General features: G+C 47.9%; 1 protein-coding gene across 2 annotated transcripts in view; it reads right to left on the bottom strand.

Moving 5' to 3' along the window:
* Positions 1–19,477, bottom strand: part of col4a6 (collagen, type IV, alpha 6) — a gene marked incomplete at its 3' end in the record, with an annotated part of 134,705 nt that overhangs the window by 3,872 nt on the left and 111,356 nt on the right. The window contains exons 24-44 of one of the 2 annotated variants that reach the window (XM_080022881.1): positions 18,924–19,107; positions 16,444–16,494; positions 14,215–14,286; positions 13,625–13,732; positions 12,479–12,697; positions 12,156–12,314; positions 8,455–8,625; positions 8,016–8,159; positions 7,761–7,883; positions 6,760–6,941; positions 6,013–6,076; positions 5,675–5,749; positions 5,119–5,226; positions 4,868–4,975; positions 4,717–4,788; positions 4,442–4,561; positions 4,141–4,257; positions 3,510–3,671; positions 3,322–3,420; positions 2,985–3,131; positions 2,674–2,790 (exon numbers count right to left, since the gene is read on the bottom strand). In XM_080022881.1, coding sequence (XP_079879007.1) covers positions 2,674–2,790; positions 2,985–3,131; positions 3,322–3,420; positions 3,510–3,671; positions 4,141–4,257; positions 4,442–4,561; positions 4,717–4,788; positions 4,868–4,975; positions 5,119–5,226; positions 5,675–5,749; positions 6,013–6,076; positions 6,760–6,941; positions 7,761–7,883; positions 8,016–8,159; positions 8,455–8,625; positions 12,156–12,314; positions 12,479–12,697; positions 13,625–13,732; positions 14,215–14,286; positions 16,444–16,494; positions 18,924–19,107 — 2,602 coding nt within the window. The remainder of the gene's footprint in view (positions 1–2,673; positions 2,791–2,984; positions 3,132–3,321; positions 3,421–3,509; positions 3,672–4,140; positions 4,258–4,441; positions 4,562–4,716; positions 4,789–4,867; positions 4,976–5,118; positions 5,227–5,674; positions 5,750–6,012; positions 6,077–6,759; positions 6,942–7,760; positions 7,884–8,015; positions 8,160–8,454; positions 8,626–12,155; positions 12,315–12,478; positions 12,698–13,624; positions 13,733–14,214; positions 14,287–16,443; positions 16,495–18,923; positions 19,108–19,477) is intronic. The other variant, XM_080022882.1, reaches the window with a different exon arrangement.

Below are 19,477 nucleotides of genomic sequence, written 5' to 3' on the forward strand. Positions count from 1 at the left end.
TCTCCTCCAGCATCACTGCTGCCAAGAAGGCCTTCTTCAACGATAGGATCAACGGTGCCACAGACACACGTAAGTTATTCGCCACCTTCAAGTCTCTGCTTTACCCTCCACCACCTCCCCCAGCTACTAACCTCACTGCTGACTGCCTTGCCTCCTTTTTTACTAACAAAGTGGCAGCCATCAGCAGCCAATTCACTAAACAACTTACTCACAACCTGTCTTCTCCAGCCCTAGGCTCATCGTTCCCTGGTTTCACCCCCCTCGCTGAAAGTGAGGTATCTAAACTACTAACATGTAGCCGTCCCACTACCTGTCCGCTAGATCCGATCCCATCCAACCTCCTTCAAGCCATATCACCGACTATCACCCCGGCAATCACACATGTGATTAATTCTTCCCTAACTTCCGGCACTTTCCCTTCCGCTTTCAAAGCGGCTCGGGTCGCACCACTGCTCAAAAAACCCTCACTCGATCCCAATCAAGTAGGAAACTATCGGCCGGTCTCTCTCTCCTCCCATTCCTTTCCAAAACCTTAGAGAGGGCGGTCTCTAGACAGGTTACAGAGTACCTGTCAAGAAACAACCTTCTTGATACACTTCAATCTGGCTTCAAAAGTGGTCACTCCACTGAAACAACCCTGTTGTCTGTGACAGAGGCCTTAAAAACTGCTAGAGCTGCTGCCAAATCCTCGGTCCTCATTCTGCTAGACTTATCAGCTGCTTTTGACACTGTCAATCATTGCATACTCCTGTCCATACTCTCAAGCATGGGCATAACGGGCAGTGCACTTTCCTGGTTCGAATCTTACCTTACTGGGCGCTCGTTCAGTGTGACATGGCGAGGCCAGCTGTCTGTGCCTCACAACCTCACCACAGGGGTGCCCCAAGGCTCGGTGCTAGGACCCCTCCTCTTTGCCATATACACCACCTCACTGGGCCCGATCATCCGCTCACATGGCTTTTCATATCACTGCTATGCGGATGATACTCAACTCTATCTGTCCTTCCCGCCCGACGACCCTACTATCTCGACGCGGATCTCGGATTGTCTCGCTGACATATCCACATGGATGAAGGATTATCATCTTCAACTAAATCTGGCGAAAACGGAACTGCTGGTCTTCCCGGCCAAACAAGGTATTTATCACAACATTGATATTAAAATCGACTCTCTATCTCTTGTTCCTACCAAGGCTGCAAGGAATCTTGGTGTCATTATTGATGACCAACTGACATTCTCGGACCATGTTGCCGCAGTCTCCCGGTCCTGCCGCTTCGCACTACTCAACATCCGAAAAGTCAGGCCGTACCTGACCCAATATGCCACTCAACTGCTGGTACAAACCTTGGTGATGTCCCGTCTCGACTACTGCAATGCCCTCTTAACAGGCTTGCCGGCCTGTGCGGTGAAGCCACTTCAGATGATACAGAATGCGGCGGCGCGACTGGTGTTCAACCAGCCAAAGAGGGCACATGTCACTCCGCTGCTCATCGAGCTCCACTGGTTACCTGTAGCCGCCCGCATCAAGTTCAAGTCTCTGATGCTGGCCTACAGAGTGATTGCTGGGAATGCTCCCGCCTACTTAAATGCTCTTGTAAGAGCACATGTTGCCCCCCGGATGCTGCGCTCGTCAAATGAGCGTCGCCTGGCTCTGCCGGCCATACAGCCACGGCAATCCAGGCTATTCTCATTTGTAGTTCCACGTTGGTGGAACGAGCTGCCAAAAATGACCAGAGCGGGGACCTCCCTCTCTGTCTTTAAGAAGCACTTGAAGACCCAGCTCTTCAGTGAGTACCTCCTGTCCTAACCTACAATTACTTAGCACCACCTTGCAGTATTTATTGTTACACCAATGTTGTTGTTACACTAATCTCTGTCGCAATGTAGCTGAATGTTATTCTCCCTTGTAAGTCGCTTTGGATAAAAGCGTCTGCCAAATGACTAAATGTAAATGTAAATATATATATATATATATATATATATATATATATATATATAATCTTTATATCTGTTATTGATATATACAGGTACTGTTCACTTAACGACCGAGTTCCGTTCCTAAAACCAGGTCGTTAAGTCAATTGGTTGATAAGCGAGGACCCGTGTTATTTCACATTAAGGGGGCGTGGCTGGTATTTATAGTATATATAGTATATATAGTATATTAAGTATATGTAGTGTATATAGTTTATATTGTATATATAGTGCATATAGTGTATATAGTGTATATAGTTTATATAGTATATATAGTATATATAGTATATATAGTGTATATAGTTGATATTGTATATTTAGTGTATATAGTGTAAATAGTTTATATAGTATCTATAGGGTTATTTCACAGGAAGGGGGCGTGGCCATTGAGAACGCTAGTGTAGTGAATACTGACAGACAGTGGGAGACTGACTGGGAACGCTCATTGGTCTACAAGTCTGGATGGCGCCACTAGGGAGTGTGAGCATGAGTATGAGGGTGGAGTGATGCGAGGAGAGGAGTGATACGAGGGGCGGAGTGATACGAGGGGCGTGGAACAAGGTGGAGAAGTGTGAAGGTCATTATTCAGAAATAACTGGCCACTGATTGCCACCACTGGCCAATCAGAATTGGGTATTACGAAAAAACTGAATATCGAAAAATACATATTTTAGAAAAACGAGGCTGACAGAGACACACCTTGCTCTCCAGTGGGTCCAGGGAACCCAGGAGGACCAGCGTCTCCGATCGGTCCAGAAAGGCCCACAGAACCCGTCCTGCCCGGTTTACCAGCACCACCAACACGCCCCTTAGGACCTGGCGAGAAAAGCAACAAGTGATTTACTGTGAATTAGTAAATGAGCGGAGCTTATAAGTGCCGTTGTTATTTGAGTTTGATATTAAAAACTAAATACCAAACAACCGTGGGAATAAAAATAGAGAATAAAAATAGAATCACGGATTGAATCACTTTACTGTGTCTTTAGAGCATCGGTCACCAAACCACTCACCAGATCGTCCAGGCATCCCGGGCTGACCGGGCTCTCCGGCGGCACCGGGCGCCCCGTTGGGGCCGCTGCCTCCCCGCTCGCCGAAGGTACGAAGGAACTCCACCGGGGGGAGGGCGATGCCGGGCTGTCCCTTCCGACCCACCGGACCTGGACGGAGAATACACAAAATGAAAGGGCGGAGCGAGAGCAGGGCGGTTGTGGGTGGAGGGAGAATGGGATGCCAACAAGGTTAATGTGCTAACGTGCTAATTCTACGTGTAAGGTGCTGAAACCTGCAGATGCTATGGTTAGATAATGACCTGCCGATTCCACGTGCCAACGCTAGGTGGCCTCTTACCTCTGAATCCCTTGGGCCCTGTGCCGCCATAGTAACCATTGTCGCCAGGGAAACCTTTGAGGCCAGGACCGCCGCTGAAGCCAGTGTCACCTCTCTCTCCTATGAAACAATGAGACAAAGTTTAAAAAAATAATAGTTTTGTTCAGACTGAGCTGGTTTGAATCCGGTTTCCTTTGTTCCCGACTCACCCTTGAATCCGGGGCTGCCGTTGTAGCCCGGGACTCCCGGACCACCCGGCTCTCCCTTCCTGCCCGGGGAGCCCGGGAAGCCCGGAAGCCCAGAGTCGCCTCTGTCTCCCTGGGCTGTGCCAGGGCCAGGGGGTCCTGGAGGGCCTGGAGGACCACGGACACCTGGAGGAGAGGACAGGAGGAGAAAGGAGGAGAGGAGGATGGAGGAGAGGAGGATGGAGGAGAGGAGGACGGAGGAGAGGACAGGAGGAGAAAGGAGGAGAGGAGGATGGAGGAGAGGAGAAAGGAGGAGAGGAGGACGGAGGAGGTGAGGGGAGGGGATGTGGTTTCATAGTCGAGATATCGTCGTTGTACCAAGTCATCATCACCGTCATTGCATGACACTGTGGAGATGGCAACAAGCAATCGTCATGGCAACAAGTCATCGTCATGGCATCATCATCGTCATGGCATCATCATCGTCATGGCATCCTCATCATCATGTCATCGTCATCGTCATGGCATCGTCATGGCATCGTGATCGTCATGCCGTCGTCATCGTCATGGCGTCATCATCATCATCATGGCATCGTCATCGTCATGGCAACATTCACTGTGAATTCATCATGTGTGAGTTATTTGGTTTATTTACCGTATTCTCCGTCCAGTCCAGGCAGACCGGGGTCTCCCAGCGGCCCGGGGATGTCTGATCCTGCCGTCTCACCATGAGGTCCAGGAAGTCCAGGGAAACCAGTGACACCAGGTCCACCTGTTCACACACACACACACACACACACACACACACACACACACACACACACACACACACACACACACACACACACACACACACACACACACACACACACACACACACACACACACCACTTTTTAGTCTATGTTTCGTTGTTTTCTTCTATTAATTGCATGGTCTTATGCCGCTGCAGTATTACCGTTCTCTCCCTTGGCTCCCTTGGCTCCGGGACGGCCCGGTCCTCCTGGGTACGACACACCTCTCTCTCCCTTCAGTCCTGAAGCTCCAGGGGTTCCAGGCTGACCTCCAGAGCTGGGACCTGGGAAGCACAACACACACATTCGTCTCGATCTAGTCCTCAAAAGATTTAAAGTAATATAAGGAAGTTGAACATAAAAAGCCTGTTTCTCCACAGAGGAACTCAGCATTCAGGGAATTAAAAGAATGAACGATCAGAATGGAGTGTTTTATTACCCGGAGTTCCAGGGAGACCCTTAGGTCCAGCGAGGCCATTAAGTCCGTCCAAACCAGGGGATCCGGACAATCCTGGATGAAAGCACAACGCAGCAAGTCAGCGTGTTGCTAACGCTAACGTACTAATGCGTGATCACAGTTTGTCCCTTACCTTTAGCACCGGGCCCTCCAGGGCCTCCCGGACCTCCAGGTGACCCATCCAGACCTCTCCCACCCGGGTAGCCGGGCTGTCCCTTGGATCCGGGGAAGCCTGGGGAACCTGGAATGGACGGAGATGGATGTTTAGTACTGTCGGGAACTAGGCGGAGTAGCAGTTAACTATCCATTCATACGTCCATCAATTTGTCCATCCATCCATCCATCCGTCCGTCAATCCATCCATCCATCTATCTATCCACTTACCCATAAGTCCTGGTCTGCCAGGCTCTCCAGGGGCTCCCTTGGATCCAGGGAACCCTGAAGCTCCAGGGAAACCGTTGTCGCCGGGGGCGCCGTCGTTTGCCCGACCGCCTGAAGGAGGAACAACAATCAGGGGTCAGGTGCGACACAGCGACAGACGAAGCAGGGAATGAATTCAAGGATAACGTGGATGAAAGGTCCGGCCCCTTGTTTCAAGACTTATCAGGCGAGCGAGGGAGGAGCTCCTCAACGACCGAGGGACGGTTCCACTCTGAGATGTGAACCGAGTTCTCGCGGGAATCTTTGGAAAGGCTGCCAAGTTGGGAGACGAACGCGAAGAAACGGCTCTGTTTCCGTAGCGACTCCAGATCCCAGAATCGGGGAAAGAAGTGGCTCGCTATGAGCGGATCGCTTTGCGGTCCACGCACGTAATTGGTTCATTTGAAAATGCATATCGACGATATCGACATTTTCCATATCGTATATGGTTCACACAGCGATAACACCTTGCTCTCCACTATTAACACAAGAACCAAGCCGCTCCGGGTCGTTGTCGTACCCGGGAATCCTGAGTCTCCGGGCAGTCCCTTCCCTCCTGGAGCTCCGGGATACGCAAACGAATCCCCTCTGGCACCTGAGGATGAAAAATGTCAAGGCTTGAATGGTTTGTATCACTTTCAAAGCATTCATATCATTAAAAATCATAACCCGTTGTAATCTGAAAATGATGTGATAAATCACTAAATGACGGAACATCAGGACGTCATATCAATATGTGTGATTATATTATCATAGCGTCGGGTGAACTGAGTGATGAAGAAGGAATATGAGGCTACAAAACGATAAAAATAAAAACATTTCAAAGTTGTAAAAAGTGATATTTGTTTGCACGCTCACCCTTCGCTCCAGGTCGTCCAACTTCTCCCGGGTTCCCAGGGAAACCCGGTGCACCGTCGTCGCCCTGGAGGAAGAGAGCGCAACGTGTTTTATGTAAACCTAGAATCATAATCATAAAGCATTACAATCAACAAGAGAGAACATAGAAATATGTATCAACCTATCACTGTATTCTATGGATTTAAGCCGCAGCAATCCTCCTGTTCAGCCGCAGGGATTTATACCAAAATCAAATTCATATTGATCCCATCCGAGCTCCAGTAATCGTATTTAAATTGATTGATTCAAATGTAATGTCATCCATCTAATCTCATGTAACCTAATCTAATCTGCAACTAACAATAATTTAATAATGACTTATCTGTTTTTTATAATAATAATAATAGTAATAATAATAATAGTAATAATAATAATAATAATAATAATAGTAATAATAATAATAATAATAATAATAATAGTAATATTGTTATGAATCATATTATTTTTATATTTGATTATCATTCTGTAACATAAAATAATCAATAACTCAAATAGTCAGTCTAGAATTCAATCTATTCTAATTCGATAATCTAATCTGATTTAATTGAATGTAATTGGATCCAATCAAATTCAGTTTGATTTGGTCAAATGTAATGTCATCAAATTTATTCTATTTCCATCCAATCCGATCCAACCTCCTGTCATTTAATCTGATATAATATAAAACATCTCTCTGCCTGTGCACGTATACGTGTGCACGCTCCATACCCTGGGTCCGAGCATTCCGGGGAATCCCATGATTCCGGCCTCTCCCTTGGGTCCGGGGAACCCGGGACCGCCCGGTTGCCCGGGGTAACCGGGCTGACCTGGCTGGCCCTTGCTCTGCTCAGCGAACCCAGGGAGACCCGGGAGTCCGGGGCGACCCGGAGAGCCTGGGAAGCCCTTATCACCTGGGCACACGGGGCAGAAAATGATCGTTATTATGGTAAAAAAAGACTTAAAACAGACGATGAGGATGACGGATGAGGACGTCCTGTATGGGTTGAGCCACAGCTTGGGAAACCCAAGTTACAACATTTACTTTGAGTTCAAAGTGTTGTTGCATGACTATCAGTGGAATTACGGTACTAGAGGGTAAACATGACGGGTGCATGTGGCGGGGTAAACGTGACAGAGTGCACGTGACAGAGTGCACGTGACGGGGTAAACATAACGTGATGCATGTGACGGAGTAAATGTGACAGGGTTCTTGTGACGGTGCAGTGATGGGGTGCAGTGACGGGGTGCAGGTGACGGGGTAAACTTGACGGGGTAAACGTGACGGGGTGCACATGACAGGGTAAACATGACGGGGTAAACGTGACGGGGTGCACATGACAGGGTAAACGTGACGGGGTAAATGTGACAGGGTGCACGTGACGGGGTACATGGGACGAAGTTCTTGTGACGGGGTGCACGTGGCGGGGTAAACGTGACAGTGCACGTGACGGGGTGCACATGACGGGGTAAAAGTTACGGGGTAAACACGACGGGGTGCACGTGACGGGGTAAATGGGATGAGGTTCTTGTGACGGGGTGCACGTGACAAGGTACACAGAACGGGTTCAACGTGACAGGGTGCACGTGACTGGTGCACGTGACGGGGTGCACATGATGGGGTAAATGTGACAGGGTAAACATGACAGGGTGCACGTGACGGGATAAATGTGACGGGGTACATGTGACAGGGTACACAGTCTTTAAGTAAGCCAACAGGTGCTTGGACTTACCTCTGGGTCCTGGGAATCCAGGCAGTCCTCCGGCTCCAGGATTCCCTGGTTCTCCCTTCTCGATGAAGTGGGAGGGCAGGGGGGGGGAGGGCAGGCCGGGGAGGCCGGGGTACCCCCTCTCACCTGGGGGTGCGGGGGGGGATACCGTCATGTTACCGCTTCTCAATAAAGGCTTGAATCCTCAACTACAACGGACAAAATCAAATCCCAATTCCTCGAGGTTATTCCAAACACCATGAGCCCCTCCCTCCGTACCCTTCTGCCCGGGGTATCCGGGACCCCCTGGTGCCCCGTCTCGTCCGGACAGACCGGACAGACCCTTCCCTCCGGATCGACCCGGGCTTCCAGGACGACCGGGAAGTCCAGGGAACCCTAAAAGTCCTGGGAAACCCGGCTCACCTGGGAACACACACGCACGCACGCACGCACACACACACACACACACACACACACACACACACACACACACACACACACACAAACTTTATTTGCTCCTTTATTTTCACAGCATTTTATGACAACCATTCTGCACCTGCTCGTCCGCTGATCTGCAGCTGGACTCGCTAACTAGTTCATGCATGGCTGCGGAAGGGATCAGCTAGCCTAGCTTCTGTCAAATAAGGGAAATAGACCCCAAAGACAACAAGTACGCTTGTTATGTCCAAATGTCATATCTAATATGGGACGTAGTTACCCTTCCTCCCTGGGGCTCCGGGGATGCCCTCTCTGGTCCCGGGTCCGGGGAGTCCTGGGGTGCCGCGCTGGCCCGGTGTCCCGGGGAAACCCAGCTCTCCGGGGGTTCCTTTCATCCCGGCGGGGCCCGGAGAGCCGGGGTCGCCCCTGGATCCCTTACGACCGGGGAAACCTGGAGGGGGGGAGGGAGGGAGGTGGAGATGGATGGAGGGGAAGGGGTGAAGTCAGATATGGAGACATTGGACAAATTGTATGTGAAAAAAAAAAGACATCACCTGATGATCTTCTAAATCAGATCTGATGTCGTACATGAGAAGAACATTAAGGATATTAATTTGCAGAACTATAAATAAAATGATATAGTTTTATATGATAATTAAATAAAAAATATGAAGTAATAAACACATTTATACAAAACAAAACTTCAATTGCCATTTTATTTTTATTTATCACTTACCTTAAACACACAATTTGGGATTTCATCCACAAGTGAAATGTGACATTAATATGGAAAAGTGTTATATTCTCACACGCATGGACAACAATGTAAGAAGACAGGAAGCATTACATTGTTTCTTGGTGTTAGGGTACGACAGCAGGAAGGAGAAAATATACACAAATACAACTTAATATGATTATAAACTATATAACGTAGAATAATACATTTTAATAATATAATAATAATTATTAGAATAATATAATAGTAATAATAATAATAATTATTATTATAATCATTATAATTATTATGAATATATAAAAGGAATATAATAATAATATTAATAAGTATTATTATTATTATAATTATTATTATTATATAATTATGTAATCATATTATACAACATATATTATGAGCATGATATGACGATTTAAAAACTGATAAACAAATAAAGCATCTATATCGTATCCCCTAAAAGAGAGGCTGGGTTTGGCTGGCTTCAATGATCGCCCACTTTAGGGACCATAAAAGGAAAACGTGATATAATAAAAGGTTCGGGTTCAGGTTCCTGAAATGCGATGCCACAACAAATGATCTTGCTCAAAAGTAAAACACCCAGAAGGCTTTGAGATTTTTCCTAACTGCACATTTTCTGCACAGAGATGTGTGGAAAATGGTCTAAAACACTCAAAGCTTCATGCATCCCAACAAGTCAGAGAAGCATCATACTTTTAAGTATATACTTTTTAAAGAATTACAGGATACACCAGTGCATTTCAATAATTGCTTTAAATGCATTTCTTGAAAGTCACTTATGGATAATAATGTCACTAGAATCTTGATGAACGTGTCCTTGGGTGGCTTGAAAGGTGCTGATAAAATACAGTCATTATTATTATTATTATTATGATTATTATTATTATTATTATAATTATTATTATTATTGTATTTGTTGATGTCAAACTGCAACAGATTTTAAAACAAAATACAAGAATAAATGACTTGTTGGGACCAATTTGTGCAGCAGAAAGGCTGGGATTGAGCAGCAGGGGGTGACGGGGTTAGGCTGCGTTTTGCAGGGAGGGCGTCGGCCTCACACAGACGACCACACCCAGTGCAGGTTAGAGAAGCTTGGACCAAACAGGCCCAGGTCAAGAAGAGGAACAGACATTTATGACATGAGCAAGGGAACCATAACCATATTTTTTCATGTGTTTTTTACAATATTCAATACAAATGATACAAAAAAAAGTTACACGAATATTTGATGTGTAAATAATAGATACGGCTAATTAATGGTTAATTATTGTGTTTATTATGAATGGTTAATTATTGTGTTTATTATGAATGGTTTATTATTGTGTTTATTATGAATGGTTTATTATTGTGTTTATTATGAATGGTTTATTATTGTGTTTATTATGAATGGTTTATTATTGTGTTTATTATGAATGGTTTATTATTATGTTTATTATTAGTGGTTTATTATTGTGTTTATTATTAATGGTTAATTATTATGTTTATTATTAGTGGTTTATTATTGTGTTTATTATTAGTGGTTTATTATTAATGGTTTATTATTGCGTTTATTATTAATTGTTTATTATTTACCACCGACGGGGCGATCGGGTCAGACACCATTCTGATGGAGGTTATTTAGTGATAATAAGCGCCTTGCCGCATGTTGTCATATGTTATGCCCCGTAAATAAGATCATATACTTCTTTGTAACGGTTGTATCACTGGTTTATCGAGATGAAGAACTTCACTCAGAAAAAGAGTCACAGCAACGTTGTGAACTATTCTCCTGCACACAAATAAACTATTTATTATTGTTAATTTGTTGTTAATTCAAACGTTAAATTAGACGTTCACGTTGATCTTGGATACCGTCGCACATGTTTATCTTCCTCCGCAGCTTCACCAGCATCACCAGATGGCGCCACGGGCTAGATTAGCATTAGCGAGTAGGCGGAGCGCTGCGAGGGGCGTGGCACCGGGCGGAGAAGGAGGTTGTTAACGGGTCAGCGGCGTGATTAACGGCGTTTCCTTTAAAGCGCCAGTGATGACAAGGCACCTCATCCAGGATAATGGAATTTGATATTTGGAATCGGGGCAATAGGTGGAGTCGGAGTATGATGAAAATATTTTTTCCTCATTGGCTTTCAGAAAAACACGTGATTGGACGAACTGTGGAGACGTATTTAAGAGAAGGAACAGAAGGTTTGGGCGGTTAGAATCAAAGACGTTTGGTCGGTTAGGAGGTTTGAGGAGGATGGAGGGGTTGAAGCGGAGGGAGGGTGGAGGGAGCGGGGGGTGGGCGGATGGCTGGATGGATGGATGGATGGATGGATGGAGGGATGGATGGATGGATGGATGGATGGAGGGATGGATGGATGGCTGGATGGATGGATGGATGGATGGAGGGATGGATGGATGGTTGCATGGATGGATGGATGGATGGATGGATGGATGGATGGAGGGACGGATGGATGGAGGGATGAAGGGGGGGTGGAGAGGAAGTCTCACCTTGGCAGCCTACATTGAGTGACCCGACACCAAGAAGGGAAGGACGGAAGGATGACAGGAAGGAGGGAAGTGATGATGAAGGGCGGTGGCGTGTAGGAGGGAGGGAGGGAGGGAAGAAGGAGAGGAAAAGAAGGTGGAGAGGAGAGGTGAGAAAGAGAGAAACGGACAGAAATGGTGATTTGGGCACGAATACAGTAAACAACAGAAGAGCTTCTCAAATACAGTGGAGGACCCGGTCCCGTTCTCCTGGGTTCAGTCCAGTTCACAAAGTAAAATTCCGCCCCGGGATTTCCAGAATTCAGCCAAACGACAGAAAATCCCGGAGCGGAATATTACTTTCCGGACCCGGATTTCCCCACCAGCTTTGGAAAGTAAAACCCCACTCCGGGATTTGGAGTGAACCGGTGGATCCGGGTCATTAGCACCACGCCCAGCGGTCCAGCTGAGGCATCGGTGCAGGACCGCAGGGAAAACATGGAAACAGGGCTTTTACTTCCTGGACCCGGAATTGTCCAGATGTGGAAAAAAATCGGGGTTCGGAAATCAAGAAAGACTCCGACCGGAATTTTGGAGTCCGCTCTCTGGATCCACCCCCAGGTGACGCGGTGGAACCAGGAAAAACATGGAAGACTGTACTTGGACCCGGGTTCGGAAAACCTACGGAACCTTCGAAGGTCTGTGATGTTTGTACATAGTACCTCCACCCCCTTCCCCCCCTCCACCCCTCACCCCCTCACCTGGACCTCCGCTGGGCCCCGTCAGACCCGGCGCCCCCCGCTGGCCGGGGAAGCCGCCGGTCGGGCCCCCGGGGAGGCCCCTGGGCCCGTCCACGCCGGGACGACCGTCCACGCCGCGCTCGCCCTTCAGACCCGGAACGCCAGGACGCCCGTCGAAGCCTGGAGGGAGGGAGGGATGGGGGGGAGAAGGAGGGAGGGAGAGAGGAGGTGAGCATGTTTACTTGCTGTTTACTGAAATACATTTTCCTTTTCACTCCCTCCCTCCATCTCGATCCCACTCCTTCTTCAACTCCGCCGCCATTCCTCCATCCCTCTCAACCCACCGGGCGATCCGGGCCCCCCCGGGGACCCCGGCTGGCCTTTGTCCCCGGGTCCTCCTGGCTGCCCGTCGCGTCCCGGGGCCCCGGGCGTGGCCCCCAGCACCTCCCCAGGCTGGCCCTTGTCCCCCGGGCGTCCTGGGAGCCCGTCCTTCCCTCTGCCCCCGTCGTAGCCCTGCCCCGGGAGTCCTGGAGCACCGGGCTCTCCTCTGGGTCCCGGGAAGCCTGCAGGGGATGAGGCACATTCACATTTCATGAAACCGTTCTTTATTTAGATTTTCACAATGCATTCTGCTTTTAATATTATATATATAAAATATCAATAGATATAAACATGTAAATATATATTTGATATTCTATTGGAGCCGTGCATGGGCGTGGCTCGCTAGCTAGCTTAAAAAGATGAAAAAAAGCGAGCTAAAAGCTATTTAGCCCTTTTTCTCGGGAAAACTCATGAAATTCTGCCGCATATGTAACATCACTGGACTTAAAAACAACGACATTGGCGCCGGGACCTGAACCCAACAGGAAGTCGGCCATATTGGATTGAAGGTGCCATTCGAGTCACTCTTTGGTGGTTTTCATGCTTTGTACTTTCCTAAACTCCTCCGAGGAGATTTATCGGATCCACTTCAACCTCAGGGAGCGTCTACAGGACACCTTCACGGTTAAAGGTTCCTAAAAGGTTGGCTTTTCGTCACCCGGTGTGGGCGTGGCGACAACTTCAATTAAAAAAAGTCAGTTGGTCACTTTTTTGGTCGTTTTCACTCTCCGTACCGTTGTGATTTACCGGATGGACGTCAAACTTGCGTCCCGGCGACACCGGCACGTGGAGCACCCGTCGCTGCTCGCAGCTTTAATTGTCATTGCATCTTGTTATTGTCACATTTGGCAACGCTGCTCCTCCCACGGTGCTGGAGCCACATCACCGCCAAATATATCACAACCAGCGGCTCATTCCCGACACGTCTGCTCTAACTCCTTGCAAGGTTTCGATCGGCGCCTCAACAAACCTTACGCTTTCTGGGCCGAGATTTTGCCCAGAACTTGAAAGAAATCTCTGATCCAGTCAGGGTGACGAGTGCAGTCGTCATGGAAACATACGTAAACATATTAGGGGACCTCCACTTCAGAAATACGGGACATATTTACCCTGCGGACCAGGCTGCCCTCCATAGCCGGGGTCTCCTCTTTCTCCCTTGGTGCCGTCGAACCCTGGACGTCCAGAACCGCCTGGGAAACCGGACTGTCCCTTGGGACCTGGTGGGGACAAAGAAACAGCGATCTGGACTAGATCTATACTGGATCTGGACTGGATCTGGATTGAAACTGGACTGGATCTAGACTGGAACTAGACTGGATCTGGACTGGATCTGGATCGGGTCTGGACTGGATCTAAACTGGATCTGGACTGGATCTGGACTGGCTCTGGACTGGATCTAGACTGGATCTGGACTAGATCTGGACTGGATCTGGACTGGATCTGGATTGAGACTGGACTGGATCTAGACTGGATCTGGCCTGGATCTGGACTGATTCGAGACTGAATCTGGACTGGCTCTGGACTGGATCTGGACTGGCTCTGGACTAGATCTGGACTGGATCTGGACTGGAACTAGACTGGATCTGGACTGGAACTGGACTGTTCAAGATGTGCAAACTGCACAGAAATGCCATTCGATGGAAGAAGCTAAAACACAAAGCACATCCCAGAATGGCCGACAGGGCCGAGAGCCTCTCACCTGGTTGTCCGGGCAAGCCCTGGTAGCCGGGGTCCCCGTCCTCGCCGGGCAGGCGGCACGGCAGCGTCTGGCCTGGGTTGCGTCACATGGAGATTAGCACAACATGGCACCAAAGAAGCGTCGCGCAGGGACCGCCCGCATCCCAAAGCTCAGGTCAATTGGGCTCGAGGCGACTGATGAACGAGGCTTTTGTCCGTCCAACGACGGCGCGGATTTGGAATGACTTCAAAGGATGGTTGAAGTCATTCCAAATCAAATTTAGTTTGTTTGTTTGAGCGGAACTATGGTGGGAGAGGTGGGGTAGCCACAGAAGATAAACTTTTTTTATTACTTATATCAATTTAAAGCGTAAAATAATAACACAAATATTTTGAAAATATAACATAAAATTAACAATAAAGCACGTACAAGCTATTTAATAAACTGCTATCAACACGACAAACTCCTAATAAAAACAACATCATAAATAATCAGTATCGCACCTCAGAATTAAGCTAAATTACAACTTTGACTACAGTGCTGGAAACAACATATTCCTATTCCTGGAAGAACATTTTTATTATCATTTCAACATAATTTTCATTAAATAAATAAATAAATAAATAAGTAATTAAACAAAAAAAGAACAAATATATATATATATATATATATATATATATATATATATATATATATATATATATATATATATATATATATATTGTCCGTCGCCACGGTCACCCTGTCACAGCTGCACACGTTTGTTTTCGGTGTGAATTTTGGTTTCATGGTCAGGACGTTATTTTCTGGCTGGTTTCTTGAATGTAGTTAGAAAGTAAACGAAACCAGAGGATTACTGCACGACCATAAATAAAGAAAGGTACAAGCACAACAACAACTTCTCTGTCTGGTGATTGGTTGCATGGTTCTCGCTTACTCCTGCCCCACGACCCTGTTTGGTTAAACAGCTTGAAGCGGAGGCGGGGCTTAAAAAAAACAACCTGTCATGCGCCATCATTGAGCAGCTTGGAGTGGAGCAGGAAGAAGGTGGAGCAGCCGCGCCCGTCCGGCGGCCCGGTGGCGGAGCGCCGTGTCTAAGCGGGCCCGAACCGGTCTCCCCACGCCCCAGACTCCGCCCAAAAAGCCATCGTCAACTGTCAATCACCAACTGACTCCGCCCAGATGGAACCCCTGGGGTGCAGGGAGCTGGAGGCTTCCATCGGTGGCGCCACGCATGAATGATTGACAGCGAGCCGGCCATCACGGGGGTTCGCTAACAACTCCAAAGACCACGTTTCCCAGCATCCCTTGCTTCCCGGAAGCAGCTCCTGTGACTTATTCGACTCATTAAATTAGGATTCTGGCGACGAGTGTTTGAAAATCCAGATATTGATTCCACTTGCTTTCTGTCGTGTTTGTGCATTTTCTCTCAATGGGAGGTTGAGGGATAGGTTGGCCATTCATCAAGCAGGTCCCAGGTGGTTTATAAGCCTCCACAGCACCCAGCTCTGCTGCAGCTTCACTCCCATTCATTCCAATGGGGCAACCGTTTAACCGGGTTCATGTCATTACCACAGCGCAACCAGAGCCTCACGCCGGCCACGGCAGGTTGCCAGGAGGAGGCGACGCAGCTTCCTGTTTCCCGTCTCTCGCTTCCTGTTTCTACTAATAATGCTAATTGCAGAATGGCGGAATAGTCAATAAAACCCCGAAAAACATGATGAGTGATTGGAGCTGCGACCATTTTATTTCTGTGAAAGGAGATTTAAAGGGGACCTATTATGCTCATTTCCAAACTCTATATCCTTGTTCTGGGACTCCCCTGGAGCGGCTCTGCATGATTAACAGTTCAGAAAAGACAGTGCTAGGTTACTGCGGCAGAGCGGTAAGTTCCTGTGGCAGAGTGGTAAGTTACCGTTGGAGAGCGGTAAGTAAGTTTTCGCGGCAGAGCGGGAAATAAGTTTTCGCGGCAGAGCGGTAAGTTTCCGCAGCTGAAGTGTTATGAACAGTTATAAATGAAGGCACCAACGTTTGATGAGACTCTGGTTGAAAAATAGCGAACCTATCACCCTGGAATACTGGGTTCTACAGGACTTAAGCCCCGCCTCCTCGTGGGCCACAGGGGCCCGGTGCGTACGTCGCTCTTTATTCCCGCCCCCGTCAATCCCTCTGTTTTCGCGGGCGTTTCCCCCCCGTCCCAGGGGTGGAAACAAACCTTGGCTGGTGGATGAAAAAATGTTAGTTACCCACCCGTTCCCTCTGGGGAGGAGGCTTCATTAAACCCTCCACAGCTGTTTTCACCTGGACACCATGCACAAGGGCGGGGTCACGGGCAGGGTGGGACAGAGCGAGAGAGAGACAGGGAGAGAGAGAGAGAGACAGGGGGAGAGAGAGAGAGAGAGAGAGAGACAGTGGCAGCATACAAGGCCATTCAGCGTCAATTGCATTATCGCCAGTCAAGCATTAAAAAAAAAGATGACGTCATCAAACAGTTTTCAGCCAATCAGCAGTCGGATCCGATCGACCGCGGAGGCTCATTCGGTTAAAAAGGCAAAAGCAAAACGAAGGAAAATGGCCGCCTCCTCATTCATCATCAAGTGCTTGTTTCGGGTTATTCCCTGGACGCGGGGCGACAGAGGGAGCGAGAGGGTGCGCTCTGTGTCGATTTGTCTTTGTTTTATTCCATAAAAAACCCAAAACAACACAGAGGTTTGGGGGGCCGGGCCCCTGGAGGGCCGGCGGGACTGACTGAGGGTCAATTACGTAAAGTAGGACCAAAATATATCAAATACATAATAGTAATAATAATAATAATAATAAAAAAAAGAATACACTTTCCATTCAATTAAATCCCAAAATATTGTGATAAATACATGATTTTTTTTATGCATTTATTTTTTACTTCAAACTTCCAAAAACTTTACGCTAAAACGGATAAAAATGATAGTAATTAATGTTGTTCAAATGACCCTTTTACTCCCTTCCTAAAGGTATTAAAAAACAATGGATGGATATTGTCTCGTGTCTGGGAGCCCCTGACGTGGGGCCCGATGGAGGCTCCCACAGCTCCACCCCCCGCGCTCGCTCTCTCCACGCCCCCCCCCAGCGGAATAGCCGTGGGATTAAAATGCAAAATGAAGGCGGAGTTTAGCCGTCGCAGCCGGCGCCGGCAGAGCGCTCGACCTCGGAGGGGAGGAGCCGCGGCCGCGGGCGCGGCCCGTCGTCCTCTCTGAGGCCGAACCGGCTGCAGCGTTAAAGCATTAAAAACAAAAACAACTTGTCAATCGATCGATGGCCATCAAACAATCAATCAATCAAGCAGTTTATGGATTATAGATTATGGGCTGTAGGAGACAGCGTATAAGCACATTAATGGAAACCATTAATCTGTTGGTTAAGTTGTGCTGGTGCAGAGGAGAGAGAGGAAGTCGGAGGCTACGGGCCTGCGTCGCAAATGGCCAGCGATAGTGCTTTAGGTGTTAAGATGAGGTTGCTTTGGTAACTAAATTGCTACGCTAACTACGATGCTATGGTAACATGATTGCTATGGTAGGTTGATATGGTAACTAGGTTGTTATAGTAACGAGGATGCTATGGTAACTAGGTTGCTATGCTATCTAGGATGCTATGATAACTTGGTTGCTACGGTAACTATGTTGCTGCTGTTACTAGAATGCAATGGTAACCAGGTTGCTACAGTAACAAGGATGCTCCCATAACTAGGTTGCTACGGTAACTAGGATGCTACAATAACTAGGTTGCTATGGTAACTAGGTTGCTATGCTTACTAGGATGCTATGATTACATTACATTACATTACATTTTGTAGACGCTTTTATCCAAAGCGACTTACAATTATTCAAACACCGACGGACGCAGCCATCAGGAGCATTGAGGGGTTAAGGGTCTTGCTCAAGGACACTACAGCATGCTAGCAGGAGCCTGGGATCCAACCAGCAACCTTTAGATCACTAGACCACCAGCTCTACCTCCTGAGCTACCACCCCCTGGTTAACTATGATACTATGCTATACTACAACTATGATAACTAGGTTGTTACGGTAACTAGGTTGCTCCACTTAATATGTTGCTACAGTTACAAGGTTGCTACAGTTAATAGAATGCTATGGTAACCAGATTGCTAGTTATAGGATGCGCCAATAACTAGGTTGCTAGGGTAACTAGGATGCTACAATAAATAGGTTGCTATGGTAATTAGGGTGCTATGGTAGCTAGGATGCAACGGTTAATAGGATGCTATGGTTCCTAGTTTGCTGCGGTAACTTGTTTACTACAGTAACTAGCTTGCTATGGTAACTATGTTGCTACCGTAACTAGGTTGCTACGGTCATTTGGATCTTACAATGACTAGGTTGCTATTGGAGCTAGGAAACTGCTGTTACTAGGATGCCATGGTAACGATGATGAGAGACTGAGTGGGATGAGGGGAGCTGGTTGTACCGTCCTGTAGGGAGACTCATGTGTCCACACACACACACACACACACACACACACACACACACACACACACACACACACACACACACACACACACACACACACACACACACACCCACCCACCCACCCCCCCACACACACACACACACACACACACACACACACACACACACACACACACACACACACACACACACACACACACACACACACACACACACACACACACACACACTATCTTCTCTACTTCCTGCCTGGGGGGGTTCACTTACCTGAGGGTCCCGGCTTGCCTGGCTGGCCTGGTAAGCCGGGGTAGCCGGGCTCTCCAGAGGTGCCACGGAGCCCAGGGGCCCCGGCGTAGCCGATCCCCGGCTCTCCCGCTCCCCCCTGGCGTCCCTTGGAACCCGGGAAGCCGGGGAAGCCTTTCTCTCCCAGGGTGCCGACACCCCCATCGCCCTGGCAACGGGGAGGCGGGATAAACGTGAGGAAAATGTGTTTGTTTCTGTTTGTGTGTGTGTGTGCGTCTGTGTGCGTGCGCATTTGTGTGCTTGCGTGCATGTGTGTGTGTATGTGCATGTGTGTGCGTGTGTGTGTGTATACGTGTATGCCTGTGTCTCTGTGTGTGTGTGCGCGCGTGTGTGTGTGTGTCTGTGTGCGCGCCTATGTGTGTGTGTGTGTGTGCATGTGCAAATGTGTGTGTGAGTGTGTATGTGTGTGTGTGTATGTGTATGTGTGTGTATGTGTGTGTGTGTGTGTGTATGTGTGTGTGTATGTGTGTGTGCGTGCGCGTGTGTGTGCGTGTGTGTATGTGTGTGTGTGTGTGTGT

The sequence above is a fragment of the Zeus faber genome (genome assembly GCF_960531495.2).
Source record: "Zeus faber genome assembly, chromosome: 22".
In the NCBI taxonomy this organism is placed as follows: Eukaryota; Metazoa; Chordata; class Actinopteri; order Zeiformes; family Zeidae; genus Zeus; species Zeus faber.